At 43.1% G+C, this 21,083-nt stretch overlaps 2 protein-coding genes across 2 annotated transcripts in view; one reads left to right on the forward strand and one right to left on the reverse strand.

The window, feature by feature from the left end:
* Window positions 1-1,683, forward strand: part of clvs2 (clavesin 2) — a 112,810-nt gene extending 111,127 nt beyond the window's left edge. The window contains exons 5-7 of the mRNA XM_072451252.1: window positions 672-782; window positions 1,147-1,334; window positions 1,584-1,683. Of these exons, the coding sequence (XP_072307353.1) occupies window positions 672-782; window positions 1,147-1,334; window positions 1,584-1,662 (378 nt within the window). The 3' untranslated portion in view covers window positions 1,663-1,683. The remainder of the gene's footprint in view (window positions 1-671; window positions 783-1,146; window positions 1,335-1,583) is intronic.
* A 6,218-nt stretch (window positions 1,684-7,901) lies between these two features.
* The window catches only part of LOC140364905 (aspartyl/asparaginyl beta-hydroxylase-like), a 47,370-nt gene continuing 34,188 nt past the window's right edge, over window positions 7,902-21,083 (reverse strand). The window contains exons 9-19 of the mRNA XM_072451286.1: window positions 19,503-19,588; window positions 19,258-19,344; window positions 16,825-16,975; window positions 15,503-15,639; window positions 14,850-14,948; window positions 14,672-14,761; window positions 12,372-12,512; window positions 10,243-10,378; window positions 10,004-10,095; window positions 9,351-9,484; window positions 7,902-8,106 (exon numbers count right to left, since the gene is read on the reverse strand). Coding sequence (XP_072307387.1) covers window positions 7,956-8,106; window positions 9,351-9,484; window positions 10,004-10,095; window positions 10,243-10,378; window positions 12,372-12,512; window positions 14,672-14,761; window positions 14,850-14,948; window positions 15,503-15,639; window positions 16,825-16,975; window positions 19,258-19,344; window positions 19,503-19,588 — 1,304 coding nt within the window. The 3' untranslated portion in view covers window positions 7,902-7,955. The remainder of the gene's footprint in view (window positions 8,107-9,350; window positions 9,485-10,003; window positions 10,096-10,242; window positions 10,379-12,371; window positions 12,513-14,671; window positions 14,762-14,849; window positions 14,949-15,502; window positions 15,640-16,824; window positions 16,976-19,257; window positions 19,345-19,502; window positions 19,589-21,083) is intronic.

The following is a 21,083-nucleotide window of genomic DNA, read 5'->3' on the forward strand; positions in this document are numbered from 1 at the left end:
TCCTCATGAGTCTTTGCTCCTTCTCCTCATGAGTCTTTGCTCCTCCTCCTCATGAGTCTTTGCTCCTCCTCCTCATGAGTCTTTGCTCCTCCTCCTCATGAGTCTTTGCTCCTCCTCCTCATGAGTCTTTGCTCCTCCTCCTCATGAGTCTTTGCTCCTCCTCCTCATGAGTCTTTGCTCCTCCTCCTCATGAGTCTTTGCTCCTCCTCCTCATGAGTCTTTGCTCCTCCTCCTCATGAGTCTTTGCTCCTCCTCCTCATGAGTCTTTGCTCCTCCTCCTCATGAGTCTTTGCTCCTCCTCCTCATGAGTCTTTGCTCCTTCTCCTCATGAGTCTTTGCTCCTCCTCCTCATGAGTCTTTGCTCCTCCTCCTCATGAGTCTTTGCTCCTCCTCCTCATGAGTCTTTGCTCCTCCTCCTCATGAGTCTTTGCTCCTCCTCCTCATGAGTCTTTGCTCCTCCTCCTCATGAGTCTTTGCTCCTCCTCCTCATGAGTCTTTGCTCCTCCTCCTCATGAGTCTTTGCTCCTCCTCCTCATGAGTCTTTGCTCCTCCTCCTCATGAGTCTTTGCTCCTCCTCCTCATGAGTCTTTGCTCCTCCTCCTCATGAGTCTTTGCTCCTCCTCCTCATGAGTCTTTGCTCCTCCTCCTCATGAGTCTTTGCTCCTCCTCAGGACAGTTTCCCGGCGCGTTTTGGAGGAATCCATTTTGTGAACCAGCCGTGGTACATCCAGGCCATGTACACCATCATCAAGCCTTTCCTGAAGGACAAGACACGCAAACGGGTTTGTACCTCCTCCTCTCTCCTCTCCCCTCCTCACCCCTCCCTCCTCCTCCCCCCTCTTCCCTCTCCTCCCCCTCCTTTCCTCTCTCCTCCCCCCTTTCCCCTCCCTCCTCCCCCCCTCGCCTCCTCTCTCTCCTCCCCCCTCTCCCCTCCTCACCCCTCCCTCCTCCTCCCCCCTCTTCCCTCTCCTCCCCCTCTTTTCCTCTCTCCTCCCCCCTTTCCCCTCCTCCTCTGCTCCCCCTCCCTCCTCTGCTCCCCCCCTCGCCTCCTCTCTCTCCTCCTCCTCTCCTCTCCCCCTCGCCTCCTCCTCCCCTCCTCACCCCTCTCCTCCTCCCCCTTCCTCACAGTGTGTGTGTGTGTTTCAGATCTATCTCCATGGTAACAACCTGACGTCCCTGCAGCAGCTCATTGGTGTAGAGTGTCTTCCTTCAGAGTTCGGTGGAGCTCTTCCTCCGTACGACGTCGGCCTCTGGGCCAGAACTCTGCTCGGTCCAGACTTCAGCGACGAGTCCGAGTACACGCTGACCTACGACGCCCTGCACGTCATCAACAGGTGCTGACCAGACCCAGGTCCAGACCCAGGTCCAGACCCAGGTCCAGACCCAGGTCCAGACCCAGGTCCAGACCCAGGTCCAGACCCAGGTCCAGGTGCTGACCAGACCCAGGTCCAGGTCCAGGTCCAGACCCAGGTCCAGACCCAGGTCCAGACCCAGGTCCAGACCCAGGTCCAGGTGCTGACCAGACCCAGGTCCAGGTCCAGGTCCAGACCCGGTCTCTTGTTAACCCTGTTCTTCTGTTCCAGGTCTCAGTCGGTGGTGGAACCTGGCACTCTGAAATCTGCCGACAGAGAAACCAGCACTCCTCTGCTCGCTCTGGACTGAAAGTATCACATTCTGCCACAAGTACTTCATAACGCCCCAAAAGTACACATCAAGTCTTAACGGAGGACTTTTGTGTCGCCTGATTCACCTTTAGTCCAGAAATGTAAAGTCACAACTGCTTTAGACCGGGTTTAGACCGGGTTTAGACCCGGGTTTTGACCGGGTTTAGACCCGGGTTTAGACCCGGGTTTAGACCCGGTTTGGACCCGGTTTGGACCCGGTTTAGACCCGGGTTAGACCCGGTTTAGACCCGGTTTAGACCCGGTTTAGACCGGGTTTAGACCCGGTTTAGACCCGGGTTTAGACCCGGGTTTAGACCCGGGTTTAGACCCGGTTTGGACCCGGTTTGGACCCGGTTTAGACCCGGTTTAGACCCGGGTTAGACCCGGTTTAGACCCGGTTTAGACCGGGTTTAGACCCGGTTTAGACCCGGTTTAGACCCGGGTTTAGACCCGGGTTTAGACCCGGTTTGGACCCGGTTTGGACCCGGTTTAGACCGGGTTTAGACCCGGTTTAGACCCGGTTTAGACCCGGGTTTAGACCCGGGTTTAGACCTGGGTCCTCTCTTGTATTGTAAACGTGTGTCTCTGAGTGAAAGTGGCGCTGCCGTAAAGTGGGATCAAAGCGAAGCTGAACTCCTCCCGGTAACGCCCTCGCGCTTGGCTCTGATTGGCTGAAAGCTGCCCCGCCCTCACACACAAACCTCAGCCGTGGAAACGTGTACAAACCCTGTAAAATGTACAAAGTAAAGCTCCCGTTTTCTGTCACACGGACTTGTTCTCACGTCGACTCAAAACACTCTGTTCCACCTGGTGATGTCATCAAGTGGAGAGTCAGGACGTGTTTGTGTTTTAAGGCGAGACGCTGCAGGTGAAGAAGAAAACATCTCACATTTAGTACATTTAGTACATTTAGAGACCACATGTCTGACTCAAACATATTTACAGAGGATTTTGGACTAAACTAGATGAAAATGTCTCTGTGGGAGGAGCATATCTCTGTGGGAGGAGCCTGTCTTTGTGGGAGGAGCGTCTCTCTGTGGGAGGAACCTGTCTCTGTGGGAGGAGCGTGTCTTTGTGGGAGGAGCGTCTCTCTGTGGGAGGAACCTGTCTCTGTGGGAGGAGCATGTCTCTGTGGGAGGAGCTACATGTCGCGTCTCGCCTTAAATCCTCGCAGCTATTGTTTGTCGCCTCATTGTGTTGTTTGTGTTCTCGTTCCTTTAAAGTCAGATGCAGAGAAACTGGAGCTTTAAATGTCCGAGTGTTTCGTCCCAGTATTAAACACTTTAGAGCGAATGATGCCAAACTTCTGAAGATTGTTTGAAATGTATTTATTTATTTATTGCTAAGATTGTATTTATGGTGAAAGTATTACACTGTACTACACTGTACAAACTGTATTACACTGTACTACACTGTACTACACTGTACTACACTGTACTACACTGTACTACACTGTACTACACTGTACTACACTGTATTACACTGTATTACACTGTATTACACTGTACTACACTGTATTACACTGTATTACACTGTATTACACTGTATTACACTGTATTACACTGTATTACACTGTACTACACTGTACTACACTGTACTACACTGTACTACACTGTACTACACTGTATTACACTGTATTACACTGTATTACACTGTACAAACTGTACTACACTGTACAAACTGTACTACACTGTACTACACTGTACTACACTGTACTACACTGTACTACACTGTACTACACTGTACTACACTGTATTACACTGTACAAACTGTACAAACTGTACTACACTGTACAAACTGTATTACACTGTACTACACTGTACTACACTGTACTACACTGTACTACACTGTATTACACTGTATTACACTGTACTACACTGTACTACACTGTACTACACTGTATTACACTGTACTACACTGTACTACACTGTATTACACTGTATTACACTGTACTACACTGTATTACACTGTACTACACTGTACTACACTGTATTACACTGTACAAACTGTATTACACTGTACTACACTGTATTACACTGTATTACACTGTACTACACTGTACTACACTGTACTACACTGTACTACACTGTACTACACTGTATTACACTGTATTACACTGTATTACACTGTATTACACTGTACAAACTGTATTACACTGTACAAACTGTATTACACTGTATTACACTGTATTACACTGTATTACACTGTACAAACTGTATTACACTGTATTACACTGTACAAACTGTATTACACTGTATTACAGTGTACAAACTGTACTACACTGTACTACACTGTACTATACTGTACTACACTGTAAAAACTGTACTACACTGTACAACACTGTACTACACTGTATTACACTGTATTACACTGTACAAACTGTATTACACTGTATTACACTGTATTACACTGTACAAACTGTATTACACTATTACACTGTACAAACTGTACTACACTGTACTATACTGTACTACACTGTACAAACTGTACAACACTGTATTACACTGTATTACACTGTACAAACTGTACTACACTGTATTACACTGTACTACACTGTATTACACTGTACAAACTGTATTACACTGTACTACACTGTACTACACTGTATTACACTGTACAAACTGTATTACACTGTATTACACTGTACTACACTGTACTACACTGTACAAACTGTATTACACTGTATTACACTGTATTACACTGTACAAACTGTATTACACTGTATTACACTGTATTACACTGTACAAACTGTATTACACTGTATTACACTGTATTACACTGTACAAACTGTATTACACTGTACAAACTGTACTACACTGTACTACACTGTACTACACTGTACTACACTGTACAAACTGTATTACACTGTACTACACTGTACTACACTGTACTACACTGTACTACACTGTACAAACTGTACAAACTGTATTACACTGTACAAACTGTATTACACTGTACAAACTGTATTACACTGTACAAACTGTATTACACTGTACTACACTGTACAAACTGTACAAACTGTATTACACTGTACTACACTGTACTACACTGTACTACACTGTACAAACTGTACTACACTGTACTACACTGTACTACACTGTACTACACTGTACTACACTGTATTACACTGTACTACACTGTACTACACTGTACTACACTGTATTACACTGTATTACACTGTATTACACTGTATTACACTGTACAAACTGTACAAACTGTACAAACTGTACAAACTGTATTACACTGTATTACACTGTATTACACTGTACTACACTGTACTACACTGTACTACACTGTACTACACTGTATTACACTGTACTACACTGTACTACACTGTACAAACTGTATTACACTGTACTACACTGTACTACACTGTACAAACTGTATTACACTGTACAAACTGTACTACACTGTACTACACTGTATTACACTGTACTACACTGTACTACACTGTACAAACTGTACTACACTGTACTACACTGTATTACACTGTACTACACTGTACTACACTGTACAAACTGCAGCAGCGCGAGCCTTGGTCTGACTCACTCTTAAAACACTTTATTCTTGTTCAGCTCCTCCCCGTTTCTAAAGCCTCAGTGGAACATGCTGTCTGTGAACGTCCTCCAGGGGGCGCTGGGCTGTCTGTGATAGTACTTTGAGGACAGTGATAGTACTTTGAGGACAGTGATAGTACTTTGAGGACAGTGATAGTACTTTGAGGATAGTAATAGTACTTTGAGGACAGTGATAGTACTTTGAGGACAGTGATAGTACTTTGAGGACAGTGATAGTACTTTGAGGACAGTGATAGTATTTTGAGGATAGTAATAGTACTTTGAGGACAGTGATAGTACTTTGAGGACAGTGATAGTACTTTGAGGACAGTGATAGTACTTTGAGGACAGTGATAGTACTTTGAGGACAGTGATAGTACTTTGAGGACAGTGATAGTACTTTGAGGACAGTGATAGTATTTTGAGGACAGTAATAGTACTTTCTTGACGTTATAGAGAGTATAAAGTTTCACAAACTCAGACCGGGTTTAGATCGGGTTTAGACCAGCTTTAGATCGGGTTTAGACCGGGTTTAAACTCGTCCCAGTTCAGTCCTGATCGTGTGGATTCATGGCTCTAACCAAGGCTTCTTCTGTCACACCGTCTTTATCGAATGTACAATAAACGTTTACAACACAAACACAAGCCGGACTTCTCTTCTCTGGTTCAGACCGGGTACAGACCGGGTACAGACCAGGTCCAGACCGGGTACAGACCGGGTCCAGACCAGGTCCAGACCGGGTACAGACCGGGTACAGACCAGAAGGTTTGAGTACAGAACAGAAGTTTCACTCCGGACGACACTTCCTGTATCGGCTCCGGACATGTGACCTGTGCCACCGGCGGCCATCTTGGGTCTGGTCCTAATGTAAACAAAATATAAACGGCTCATGTTTTAACAGCATTTGAATGTGACTTCTTAATCTACTCCTGACTTCTCTCACCACCAGTGTGGGCTGAACATGTCAGTTCCAGTCTCCACCACAAGGGGTCCCTCAGAGTGGGTCAGGATCAGGGGTCCCTCAGAGTGGGTCAGGGGTCCCTCAGAGTGGGTCAGGATCAGGGGTCCCTCAGAGTGGGTCAGGGGTCCCTCAGAGTGGGTCAGGATCAGGGGTCCCTCAGAGTGGGTCAGGGGTCCCTCAGAGTGGGTCAGGATCAGGGGTCCCTCAGAGTGGGTCAGGGGTCCCTCAGAGTGGGTCAGGGGTCCCTCAGAGTGGGTCAGGATCAGGGGTCCCTCAGAGTGGGTCAGGGGTCCCTCAGAGTGAGTCAGGGGTCCCTCAGAGTGGGTCAGGATCAGGGGTCCCTCAGAGTGGGTCAGGATCAGGGGTCCCTCAGAGTGGGTCAGGGGTCCCTCAGAGTGAGTCAGGGGTCCCTCAGAGTGGGTCAGGGGTCCCTCAGAGTGAGTCAGGGGTCCCTCAGAGTGGGTCAGGATCAGGGGTCCCTCAGAGTGGGTCAGGATCAGGGGTCCCTCAGAGTGAGTCAGGGGTCCCTCAGAGTGGGTCAGGATCAGGGGTCCCTCAGAGTGAGTCAGGGGTCCCTCAGAGTGGTTTGCATCAGATCCACAGCTTCAGTGTAGAAAGTGAGAGCGCCTCCTGGTGGAGCAAATACATTTATCACAGTTACACACTTCCATGATCAAAGGCTGTTCTGCAAAGAGCCCACAGACTGATCCTAAAAGAGATCAGAGATAAAAAACATTTTCTAGGTAAGAAAGACCCTTTGGTACAGTTGATATTGGGCAAACCAAAGTTGGCCCACGCTGGCCCACGCTGGCCGACACTGGCCGACGCTGGCCCACGCTGGCCCACTCTGGCCCACATTGGGCACATACTCACATATCTCAGTGCCGACGTCTCTTCAGCTGAAGAGACACTTCTAATCTTCCCGTTGATCCTCAGCGTTTATAAAGCAGAGCGATGGAGACGGTCAGAGTCACTTTGGTTTGAAGAGACAAGAAAACTTTGATCTCAAATTGTTTCATCTGTTTTTCACTGTCGCCGGGGCAACGGCTGTTGAGATTGTGTGTGTAAATTGAATTGAAGCAGAACATTTAAATGTTTTCAGTCATAAAAGATCAGGAAAAGTCAGTTTTTATTGAACATAAAGCAGAGGATTAAAGAAAGTTCCAGGACAATGAGTTTAAAAGCTTTTTCCACTAGAACGTTTATTACAAATATAAACATCTCAAACATGGGACAGAAATAAACAGTTTTTCAGAATAAACAGAACATACTTTTCCTCAGCACCAACAACCGACTTCTTCATTTGAAACGTTCAGTCAAACGGCAACAAAAGAGTTGGATTTGAGAAACATTTGAGATCTTTAAAGTCTAAATGTTTCACTGAGTTTCTTTCCTTTTCCACGTCGTGTTTTCTTCAGTCGTAAAGTTCAACATCATCAAAAACAAACAAAAATCCTTCAGTTTATCCATGAAAACATTTGAAACATTGAAACTCGTGAAGCTCCAGTTTCACTTCTGGACCTAAAGCTCTTGAGCGTTTTTGAGCCCAGTTTAGTTCTTTAGCTCAGAATTTAACATATTTTTTGCACAGTTTATTTTTTTTTTAGCTCAGTTTGGTTTTTTTGCAAAAATTGTTTTGTTGCACGTAGAATTTTTTTTTATTTTTTTTGCACAGAGCTCAGTTTTTGGAGCTCAGAGTTGGGGTTTTGGAGCTCAGAGTTGGGGTTTTGCAGTCAATTGGGTTTTTTGCATTCAGAGTAGTTTTTTCCCGCTCAGATGGGGCTGAGCGTCTGTCGCTGATACGTGGTGAGCTCCGGATGCCACACGTCCACGATGAGGATGAGACGAAGAGAATCCGCCTCCTGCCAAACCTCGTGTTCGAACGAGTCGTCGAAAATCAGCACCTTTCCCTCCTCCCACTCCCTGCACACACGCAACACATCACATGATCTTCACATGATCTTCACATGATCATCACATGATCATCACATGATCCTCACATGATCTTCACATGATCCTCACATGATCCTCACATGATCTTCACATGATCTTCACATGATCCTCACATGATCCTCACATGATCTTCACATGATCATCACATGATCATCACATGATCCTCACATGATCCTCACATGATCTTCACATGATCCTCACATGATCCTCACATGATCTTCACATGATCCTCACATGATCTTCACATGATCTTCACATGATCATCACATGATCATCACATGATCCTCACATGATCTTCACATGATCCTCACATGATCCTCACATGATCTTCACATGATCATCACATGATCATCACATGATCCTCACATGATCCTCACATGATCTTCACATGATCATCACATGATCATCACATGATCCTCACATGATCTTCACATGATCCTCACATGATCCTCACATGATCTTCACATGATCCTCACATGATCCTCACATGATCCTCACATGATCCTCACATGATCCTCACATGATCTTCACATGATCATCACATGATCTTCACATGATCATCACATGATCCTCACATGATCTTCACATGATCCTCACATGATCCTCACATGATCTTCACATGATCTTCACATGATCCTCACATGATCATCACATGATCTTCACATGATCATCACATGATCCTCACATGATCATCACATGATCCTCACATGATCCTCACATGATCATCACATGATCTTCACATGATCTTCACATGATCCTCACATGATCATCACATGATCCTCACATGATCCTCACATGATCATCACATGATCCTCACATGATCATCACATGATCATCACATGATCCTCACATGATTCTCACATGATCATCACATGATCATCTGATAATTATGATAATTAAGTGTGTAAGTGACAGGTCTTCTGCCCGTTCATAAAAGCCACTGAACACGACGCAGCTTAAACCGCTCTCCTCCCCGTCACCAGGAGGTTGTGGGTTGGTTACCTGTGTGTCCTCCCCGTCACCAGGAGGTTGTGGGTTGGTTACCTGTGTGTCCTCCCCGTCACCAGGAGGTTGTGGGTTGGTTACCTGTGTGTCCTCTCGGACACCAGGAGGTTGTGGGTTGGTTACCTGGTGTGTCCTCCCCGTCACCAGGAGGTTGTGGGTTGGTTAACTGGTGTGTCCTCCCCGTCACCAGGAGGATGTGGGTTAGTTACCTGGTGGAGTCGGTGCAGCGGATGCGACAGCCGCTCCTCGGGACGATGAGGCCCAGGTGCATTCTCAGTCTGCAGTTTGTGGGTCCAGTGTGAGGCCAGACGTGAGTCCCAGGATGCATCACAGAAAACTTGATCTGCAGACAAGGGTCAGGCTCAGGTCAACACCAGAGAAGCGTGCTCAGACGAGGTCACTGAGAGGTCAAGATTAGACTTATGGGGCAGCTCAAAACGAGATACAGTTTATATCAAAATATGACAAATACATCCATTTAAGGGGCTGACCTGTCCTAGTGCTGACCTCTGACCTGTCCTGGCATCGACCTCTGACCTGTCCTGGCGTCGACCTCTGACCTGTCCTGGCGTCGACCTCTGTCCTGGCGTCAACCTCTGACCTGTCCTGGCATCGAACTCTGACCTAGGTCGGCTCTGACCTAGCGTCAACCTCTGACCTGTCCTAGCGTCAACCTCTGTCCAAGCGTCGACCTCTGTCCAAGCGTCGACCTCTGTCCTAGCGTCGACCTCTGTCCTACCCTCGACCCTTAAACCTAGCGTCGACCTCTGACCTAGCGCTGATCTCTGACCTAGCGCTGACCTCTGTAGTGGCATCGACCTCTAACCTAGCATCGACCTCTGTCCTAGCGTTGACCTCTGACCTGTCCTCTCTTGCAGCCGGTGGCCTCTGGAAACCTCTCCATGAGGGCACAGGTCTTTGGGACGTTCTGACATGCACCTCCAGCTTTTTTCCCTGAAACACAAACACATGAGATGAGCAGAACGACCTCGAGACACGAGTCCGGCACAAAACATCGGAAAAACATCAGAAACACATCGGAAAAACATCAGAAAAACATCAAAAAAATCAGAAAGACCGGATTAAGACTCGGTCCAGTACCTTGTTGCCACAGGGTGTACTGGCCCCACTCTCCGGTCTCTCTCAGGTTTTCCTCTTCCGGCAGGAAAAGTCCAGACTTCAGATCCATCACAGCCAAAGCTTCATCTCGGATCAACTTCCAGTTTCTCTCAAGCGTCTGAAACACAAAGTCCAGATGACAGTAAAGCTCATCCACACAGTCCAGATGACAGTAAAGCTCATCCACACAGTCCAGATGACAGTAAAGCTCATCCACACAGTCCAGATGACAGTAAAACTCATCCACACAGTCCAGATGACAGTAAAGCTCATCCACACAGTCCAGATGACAGTAAAGCTCATCCACACAGTCCAGATGACAGTAAAGCTCATCCACACAGTCCAGATGACAGTAAAGCTCATCCACACAGTCCAGATGACAGTAAAGCTCATCCACACAGTCCAGATGACAGTAAAACTCATCCACACAGTCCAGATGACAGTAAAGCTCATCCACACAGTCCAGATGACAGTAAAGCTCATCCACACAGTCCAGATGACAGTAAAACTCATCCACACAGTCCAGATGACAGTAAAGCTCATCCACACAGTCCAGATGACACTAATGCTCATCCACACAGCCCAGAGGACAGTAAGGCTCATCCACACAGTCCAGATGACAGTAAAGCTCATCCACACAATCCAGATGACACTAATGCTCATCCACACAGCCCAGAGGACAGTAAGGCTCATCCACACAGTCCAGATGACAGTAAAACTCAACCATACAGTCCAGATGAAAGTAAAGCTCATCCACACAGTCCAGATGACAGTAAAGCTCATCCACACAGTCCAGATGACACTAATGCTCATCCACACAGTCCAGATGACAGTAAAGCTCATCCACACAGTCCAGATGACAGTAAAGCTCATCCACACAGTCCAGATGACAGTAAAGCTCATCCACACAGTCCAGATGACAGTAAAACTCATCCACACAGTCCAGATGACAGTAAAGCTCATCCACACAATCCAGATGACACTAATGCTCATCCACACAGCCCAGAGGACAGTAAGGCTCATCCACACAGTCCAGATGACAGTAAAACTCAACCATACAGTCCAGATGAAAGTAAAGCTCATCCACACAGTCCAGATGACAGTAAAGCTCATCCACACAATCCAGATGACAGTAAAACTCAACCATACAGTCCAGATGACACTAAAGCTCATCCACACAGTCCAGATGACACTAATGCTCATCCACACAGTCCAGATGACACTAATGCTCATCCACACAGTCCAGATGACACTAATGCTCATCCACACAGTCCAGATGACAGTAAAGCTCATCCACACAGTCCAGATGACAGTAAAGCTCATCCACACAGTCCAGATGACACTAATGCTCATCCACACAGTCCAGATGACAGTAAAGCTCATCCACACAGTCCAGATGACAGTAAAGCTCATCCACACAGTCCAGATGACAGTAAAGCTCATCCACACAGTCCAGATGGCAGTAAAGCTCATCCACACAGTCCAGATGACACTAATGCTCATCCACACAGTCCAGATGACAGTAAAGCTCATCCACACAGTCCAGATGACACTACTGCTCATCCACACAGTCCAGATGACAGTAAAGCTCATCCACACAGTCCAGATGACAGTAAAGCTCATCCACACAGTCCAGATGACAGTAAAGCTCATCCACACAGTCCAGATGACAGTAAAACTCATCCACACAGTCCAGATGACAGTAAAGCTCATCCACACAGTCCAGATGACACTACTGCTCATCCACACAGTCCAGATGGCAGTAAAGCTCATCCACACAGTCCAGATGACACTACTGCTCATCCACACAGTCCAGATGACAGTAAAGCTCATCCACACAGTCCAGATGACACTACTGCTCATCCACACAGTCCAGATGACAGTAAAGCTCATCCACACAGACCAGATGACACTAAAGCTCATCCACACAGTCCAGATGACAGTAAAGCTCATCCACACAGTCCCAAACACATGTGCTTTATATTCTCCTCTCAGTGTTTAATATGATCAACTGTTTTTTATGTGTTTTCAAGCTCCAAAACAACTGTTGATATTCCGTCTTTGTACATGCCCTGCTCTGATTGGCTGTTGCTCTGCTCTGATTGGCTCACCTTGACCAGGTCGCTGTAGCCCGTCTCTCGTGGGCTCCACCAGGGCTGGGCCTTCAGACCGTTCACGTTGTACAAAGACCTCTGCCACACGGACGAGAAGTGCCCCCTCTGGTGGCCGCGCTCGTACCAACTGTGAGCCTCCTGCAGGGTTAGAACAGAACCTTTAAACAAGAGTTAGAACAGATCCTTTAAACAACAAGGGTTAGAACAGATCCTTTAAACAACAAGGGTTAGAACAGATCCTTTAAACAACAAGGGTTAGAACAGAACCTTTAAACAAGAGTTAGAACAGATCCTTTAAACAACAAGAGTTAGAACAGATCCTTTAAACAACAAGGGTTAGAACAGATCCTTTAAACAACAAGGGTTAGAACAGATCCTTTAAACAACAAGGGTTAGAACAGATCCTTTACACAACAAGGGTTAGAACAGATCCTTTAAACAACAAGGGTTAGAACAGATCCTTTACACAACGAGGGTTAGAACAGATCCTTTAAACAACGAGGGTTAGAACAGATCCTTTACACAACGAGGGTTAGAACAGATCCTTTAAACAACGAGGGTTAGAACAGATCCTTTAAACAACAAGGGTTAGAACAGATCCTTTAAACAACAAGGGTTAGAACAGATCCTTTAAACAACAAGGGTTAGAACAGATCCTTTAAACAACAAGAGTTAGAACAGATCCTTTAAACAACGAGGGTTAGAACAGATCCTTTAAACAACAAGGGTTAGAACAGATCTTTTAAACAAGGGTTAGAACAGATCCTTTAAACAACAAGAGTTAGAACAGATCCTTTAAACAACGAGGGTTAGAACAGATCCTTTAAACAACAAGGGTTAGAACAGAGCCTTTAAACAACAAGAGTTAGAACAGATCCTTTAAACAACAAGGGTTAGAACAGATCCTTTAAACAACGAGGGTTAGAACAGATCCTTTAAACAACAAGGGTTAGAACAGATCCTTTAAACAACAAGGGTTAGAACAGATCCTTTAAACAACAAGAGTTAGAACAGATCCTTTAAACAACAAGGGTTGGAACAGATCCTTTAAACAACAAGGGTTAGAACAGATCCTTTAAACAAGGGTTAGAACAGATCCTTTAAACAACAAGAGTTAGAACAGATCCTTTAAACAACAAGGGTTAGAACAGATCCTTTAAACAACGAGGGTTAGAAAAGATCCTTTAAATAACAAGGGTTAGAACAGATCCTTTAAACAAGGGTTAGAACAGATCCTTTACACAACGAGGGTTGGAACAGATCCTTTACACAACGAGGGTTAGAACAGATCCTTTAAACAACGAGGGTTAGAACAGATCCTTTAAACAACGAGGGTTAAAACAGATCCTTTAAACAAGGGTTAGAACAGATCCTTTAAACAACGAGGGTTGGAACAGATCCTTATAACAAGGGTTAGAACAGATCCTTTAAACAACGAGGGTTGGAACAGATCCTTTAAACAACGAGGGTTAAAACAGATCCTTTAAACAAGGGTTAGAACAGATCCTTTAAACAACGAGGGTTGGAACAGATCCTTTACACAACGAGGGTTGGAACAGATCCTTTAAACAACGAGGGTTAAAACAGATCCTTTACACAACGAGGGTTAAAACAGATCCTTTACACAACGAGGGTTAAAACAGATCCTTTAAACAACGAGGGTTGGAACAGATCCTTTAAACAACGAGGGTTAAAACAGATCCTTTAAACAAGGGTTAGAACAGATCCTTTAAACAACGAGGGTTAAAACAGATCCTTTAAACAAGGGTTAGAACAGATCCTTTACACGAGGGTTGGAACAGATCCTTTAGACAACGAGGGTTAGAACAGATCCTTTACACAACGAGGGTTAAAACAGATCCTTTACACAACGAGTATTGTTTCCATCTTTTGTAACAGAAAAGCTAAATTGTTCTTAAACGCGTCAGTATTAAGCTGTATTTTGTCACCTTTAGCCTCTATTCTAATCTCCATCTTATATTTATCAATGAAACACAGTCGACTTAGAGCCGGAAAAATGTTGAATTTAGAAAATATTGTGAAAGTTGTTTTTAATTTATAGCAAAAAATGCTGTAAAACAGTGGATTCAAATGATAATTTATTTATATTTATTTATCATCATATATAATATTTCAGTTAACCCTGCGACTGTCCCTGTCCTGGGTGAACCCGCCTAAGGCCCAAAGTCCCTGGCACAGGCCCCAGTCCCACACGACCCTGAACGGGAACAAGCAGCAGACATTGTGACGTTTTAAGGACTTTTAATTTGAAGCTGAAAAGACAAACTCTGTCCCACCTCTCGCTGTCCCACTCTCAGCAGAGCGTCTCCCAGATGGAAATAGAACCTTCCATCGTCTGTGCCCGGCTCTCCAGACTCCAGGCCCCCCTGAAACACATCGGACCCGGTTTAGACCCGGTTTAGTCTCGGTTTAGTCCTGGTTCAGGTGGAAGCGTCTGGGGAGAGCGAGTCTTACCCTGAGGTATGGAATACTCTCTGCGATCTGGTTTTCTGATTTCAGGATGAAGCCGTAGTGAACTTTGGCAAAACCATTGTCCGGAGCAACCGACAGAACCTGAGCAAAACAAACAAATCCACATCAGTCCCTGTCCCTGTCCCGGTCCAGGTCCGGGTCCGGGTCCTTTGTCCCGCTCCCTGTCCAGGTCCCGGTCCTTTGTCCCGCTCCCTGTCCAGGTCCCGGTTCTTTGTCCCGGTCCTGCTCCCTGTCCAGGTCCCGGTTCTTTGTCCCGGTCCTGCTCCCTGTCCAGGTCCCGGTCCTTTGTCCCGGTCCTGCTCCCTGTCCAGGTCCCGGTCCTTTGTCCCGCTCCCTGTCCAGGTCCCGGTTCTTTGTCCCGGTCCTGCTCCCTGTCCAGGTCCCGGTTCTTTGTCCCGGTCCTGCTCCCTGTCCAGGTCCCGGTCCTTTGTCCCGGTCCTTTGTCCCGGTCCTTTGTCCCGGTCCTGCTCCCTGTCCAGGTCCCGGTCCTTTGTCCCGGTCCCGCTCCCGGTCCCGCTCCCAGTCCCGCTCCCTGTCCCGCTCCCTGTCCCGCTCCCTGTCCCGCTCCCTGTCCCGCTCCCTGTCCCGCTCCCAGTCCCGCTCCCTGTCCCGCTCCCAGTCCCTGTCCCGCTCACCTGTTCGTACACGGCCTTCGCTCCCTTGTTGTCCCCGAGCAGAAGGTGCGAGACTCCAAGTTCATTTTTCAGGGAATAATCTTCAGGAAACAACTGCACGAGTCGCTCCAGAGTCATGAGCGAACCCCGAGTCCGACCTGGACACAACACGCTCTGAGTCTGCTTTCGGGTCAAATGCACGAGGTAAACCTGCTCAGAGTCTGGTTTGGGGTCAAATGCACCAGGTAAACCTGCTCAGAGTCTGGTTTGGGGTCAAATGCACCAGGTAAACCTGCTCAGAGTCTGGTTTTGGGTCAAATACACCAGGTAAACCTGCTCAGAGTCTGGTTTTGGGTCAAATACACCAGGTAAACCTGCTCAGAGTCTGGTTTTGGGTCAAATGCACAAGGTAAACCTGCTCAGAGTCTGCTTTTGTGTCAAATGCACGAGGTAAACCTGCTCAGAGTCTGGTTTTGGGTCAAATACACCAGGTAAACCTGCTCAGAGTCTGGTTTTGGGTCAAATACACCAGGTAAACCTGCTCAGAGTCTGGTTTTGGGTCAAATGCACAAGGTAAACCTGCTCAGAGTCTGCTTTTGTGTTAAATGCACGAGGTAAACCTGCTCAGAGTCTGGTTTGGGGTCAAATGCACCAGGTAAACCTGCTCAGAGTCTGGTTTGGGGTCAAATGCACCAGGTAAACCTGCTCAGAGTCTGGTTTTGGGTCAAATACACCAGGTAAACCTGCTCAGAGTCTGGTTTTGGGTCAAATACACCAGGTAAACCTGCTCAGAGTCTGGTTTTGGGTCAAATGCACAAGGTAAACCTGCTCAGAGTCTGCTTTTGTGTCAAATGCACGAGGTAAACCTGCTCAGAGTCTGGTTTTGGGTCAAATACACCAGGTAAACCTGCTCAGAGTCTGGTTTTGGGTCAAATACACCAGGTAAACCTGCTCAGAGTCTGGTTTTGGGTCAAATGCACAAGGTAAACCTGCTCAGAGTCTGCTTTTGTGTTAAATGCACGAGGTAAACCTGCTCAGAGTCTGGTTTTGTGTTAAATGCACGAGGTAAACCTGCTCAGAGTCTGGTTTTGGGTCAAATACACCAGGTAAACCTGCTCAGAGTCTGGTTTTGGGTCAAATACACCAGGTAAACCTGCTCAGAGTCTTCTTTTGGGTCAAATGCACGAGGTAAACCTGCTCAGAGTCTTCTTTTGGGTCAAATACACCAGGTAAACCTGCTCAGAGTCTTCTTTTGGGTCAAATGCACGAGGTAAACCTGCTCAGAGTCTGGTTTTAGAGACGCTTTAAGAGGAGGAAGCGTCTGGGTAGAGGGAGGGTTATACCTAAAAACTGCTGCCTTTCTGCTCGTCTCTTCAGCGCCGCCTTGATGAGATCAAGAGTAACAGCCGGCAGCTCTGAAGCTTCTCTGTACGTGTTTATGGCCTTCTGCAACATCTCGTTACTGCGGCGCTTTTCAGCCACGTCGTCCTCCGCCTGAAACAACATAATCATGGGCAAAGAACCACAAGCAAAGAACCATGAGGAAGAACCATGAGCAAAAAGAATCATGGGCAAAGAACCACGAGCAAAGAACCATGAGGAAGAACCATGAGCAAAAAGAATCATGGGCAAAGAACCACGAGCAAAGAACCATGAGCAAAAAGAATCATGGGCAAAGAACCATGAGCAAAGAACCATGAGCAAAAAGAATCATGGGCAAAGAACCATGAGCAAAGAACCATGAGCAAAAAGAATCATGGGCAAAGAACCATGAGCAAAGAACCATGAGCAAAAAGAATCATGGGCAAAGAACCATGAGCAAAGAACCATGAGGAAGAACCATGGGCAAAGAACCATGAGCAAAGAACCATGAGCAAAGAACCATGAGCAATAATAATAAACTTAATATACATGATAAACATGATGATAAACATGATGATAAACATGATATACATGATAAACATCATGATAAACATGATGATTAACATGATAAACATCATGATTATTAACATGATAAACATCATGATAAACGATAAACATGATAAACATCATGATAAACATGTTACACATGATATACATGATGATAAACATGATAAACATGATGATAAACACGATATACATGATGATATACATGATAAACATGATGATAAACATGATATACATGATGATATACATGATAAACATGATGATAAACATGATATACATGATGATATACATGATAAACATGATGATAAACATGATATACATGATGATATAAATGATAAACATCATGATAAACATGATGATTAACATCATGATAAACATCATGATAAACATGATATACATGATGATATACATGATAAACATCATGATAAACATGATAAACATGATGATTAACATGATAAACATGATGATAAACACGATATACATGATGATAAACATAATGATAAACATGATGATTAACATGATGATTAACATGATGATAAACATCATGATAAACATGTTATAGATGATATACATGATGATAAACATGATGATAAACATGACGATAAACATGATAAACATAATGATAAACACGATATACATGATGATATACATGATAAACATGATGATAAACATGATGATAAACATCATGATAAACATCATGATAAACATGTTCTAGATGATATACATGATGATAAACATGATGATAAACATGATGATAAACATCATGATAAACATGTTCTAGATGATATACATGATGATAAACATGATGATAAACATGATAAACATAATGATAAACACAATATACATGATGATATACATGATAAACATGATGATAAACATGATAAACATCATGATTAACATGATGATTAACATGATAAACATCATGATAAACATGATAATCATGATAAACATGTTATACATGTTATACATGATGATAAACATGATAAACATGATAAACATGATGAACATGATGAACATGATGAACATGATGATTAACATGATGATAAACATGATGATAAACATGATAAACATGATGATAAACATGTTATACATGATAAACATGATGATACCCATGATGATAAACATGATAAACATTATGATAAACATCATGAAAAACATGTTATACATGATAAACATGATGATAAACATGATGATAAACATGTTATACATGCTAAACATGATGCTAAACATGATAAACATCATGATAAACATGTTATACATGATAAACATGATGATAAACATGATAAACATGATGATAAACATGATGATAAACATGATAAACATCATGATAAACATCATGACAAAACATGTTATACATGATAAACATGATAAACATGATGATAAACATGATAAACATGATGATAAACATGTTATACATGATAAACATGATGATAAACATGATGATAAACATGATGATAAACATCATGATAAACATGATAAACATGATGATAAACATGATGATAAACATGATGATAAACATGATAAACATGATGATAAACATCATGACAAAACATGTTATACATGATAAACATGATGATAAACATGATGATAAACATCATGATAAACATCATGATAAACATGATAAACATGATGATAAACATGATAAACATGTTATACATGATAAACATGATGATAAACATGATGATAAACATGATGATAAACATCATGATAAACATCATGATAAACATCATGATAAACATGATAAACATGATGATAAACATGTTATACATGATAAACATGATGATAAACATGATGATAAACATCATGATAAACATCATGATAAACATCATGATAAACATGATAAACATTACCTGAGCTTTTCCGTATCTGGCTCTGGGACTTTGTGGATATTTTTGAACCAAAGCCTCAAACGCCTGCAGCGCCTCCTCTAGTTTACCCTGGAATAAACAAATAAATTTTACCCTGGAATAAACAGAATTAACATAAAACAAAGATAATAATTAGAGAACACAATTACACATAAAATGAAAACACACTTTAATATTTATATCTACAACATTTTATTTACTTTAAAAATCTTCAAAAGTGTTTGTACCTTTTTCCTGAGTTTTTCTGCTGCGTCAATCTCACTTTTGATGTTTTTGTCGAATTTATTAAACAGTTTTGGTTTCTTCTTTTTTACTATGAATAAAAAGCAGAATGTTTAAGATCCTTTAATGATGACACTTTTAATGAGTGTATGATAATGATGAGACTTTTAATGAGTGTTTGATAATGATGAGACTTTTAATGAGTGTATGATAATGATGAGACTTTTAATGAGTGTTTGATAATGATGAGACTTTTAATGAGTGTTTGATAATGATGAGACTTTTAATGAGTGTATGATAATGATGAGACTTTTAATGAGTGTTTGATAATGATGAGACTTTTAATGAGTGTTTGATAATGATGAGACTTTTAATGAGTGTATGATAATGATGAGACTTTTAATGAGTGTTTGATAATGATGAGACTTTTAATGAGTGTATGATAATGATGAGACTTTTAATGAGTGTATGATAATGATGAGACTTTTAATGAGTGTTTGATAATGATGAGACTTTTAATGAGTGTTTGATAATGATGAGACTTTTAATGAGTGTATGATAATGATGAGACTTTTAATGAGTGTTTGATAATGATGAGACTTTTAATGAGTGTATGATAATGATGAGACTTTTAATGAGTGTATGATAATGATGAGACTTTTAATGAGTGTATGATAATGATGAGACTTTTAATGAGTGTATGATAATGATGAGACTTTTAATGAGTGTGTGATAATGATGAGACTTTTAATGAGTGTGTGATAATGATGAGGCTTTTAATGAGTGTATGATAATGATGAGACTTTTAATGAGTGTTTGATAATGATGAGGCTTTTTAATGAGTGTTTGATAATGATGAGACTTTTAATGAGTGTTTGATAATGATGAGGCTTTTTAATGAGTGTTTGATAATGATGAGACTTTTAATGAGTGTTTGATAATGATGAGACTTTTAATGAGTGTTTGATAATGATGAGACTTTTAATGAGTGTATGATAATGATGAGACTTTTAATGAGTGTGTGATAATGATGAGGCTTTTAATGAGTGTTTGATAATGATGAGGCTTTTTAATGAGTGTATGATAATGATGGGACTTTTAATGAGTGTATGATAATGATGAGGCTTTTAATGAGTGTATGATAATGATGATACTTTTAATGAGTGTTTGATAATGATGCGACTTTTAATGAGTGTTTGATAATGATGAGACTTTTAATGAGTGTTTGATAATGATGAGACTTTTAATGAGTGTATGATAATGATGAGACTTTTAATGAGTGTGTGATAATGATGAGGCTTTTAATGAGTGTTTGATAATGATGAGGCTTTTTAATGAGTGTATGATAATGATGAGACTTTTAATGAGTGTGTGATAATGATGAGACTTTTAATGAGTGTTTGATAATGATGAGGCTTTTTAATGAGTGTTTGATAATGATGAGACTTTTAATGAGTGTATGATAATGATGAGACTTTTAATGAGTGTATGATAATGATGAGGCTTTTAATGAGTGTTTGATAATGATGAGGCTTTTTAATGAGTGTGTGATAATGATGAGACTTTTAATGAGTGTTTGATAATGA

The sequence above is a fragment of the Eucyclogobius newberryi genome, unplaced genomic scaffold, assembly GCF_026437365.1.
Source record: "Eucyclogobius newberryi isolate DKJ021-1_F unplaced genomic scaffold, fEucNew1.0.hap1 SCAF_18, whole genome shotgun sequence".
In the NCBI taxonomy this organism is placed as follows: Eukaryota; Metazoa; Chordata; class Actinopteri; order Gobiiformes; family Gobiidae; genus Eucyclogobius; species Eucyclogobius newberryi.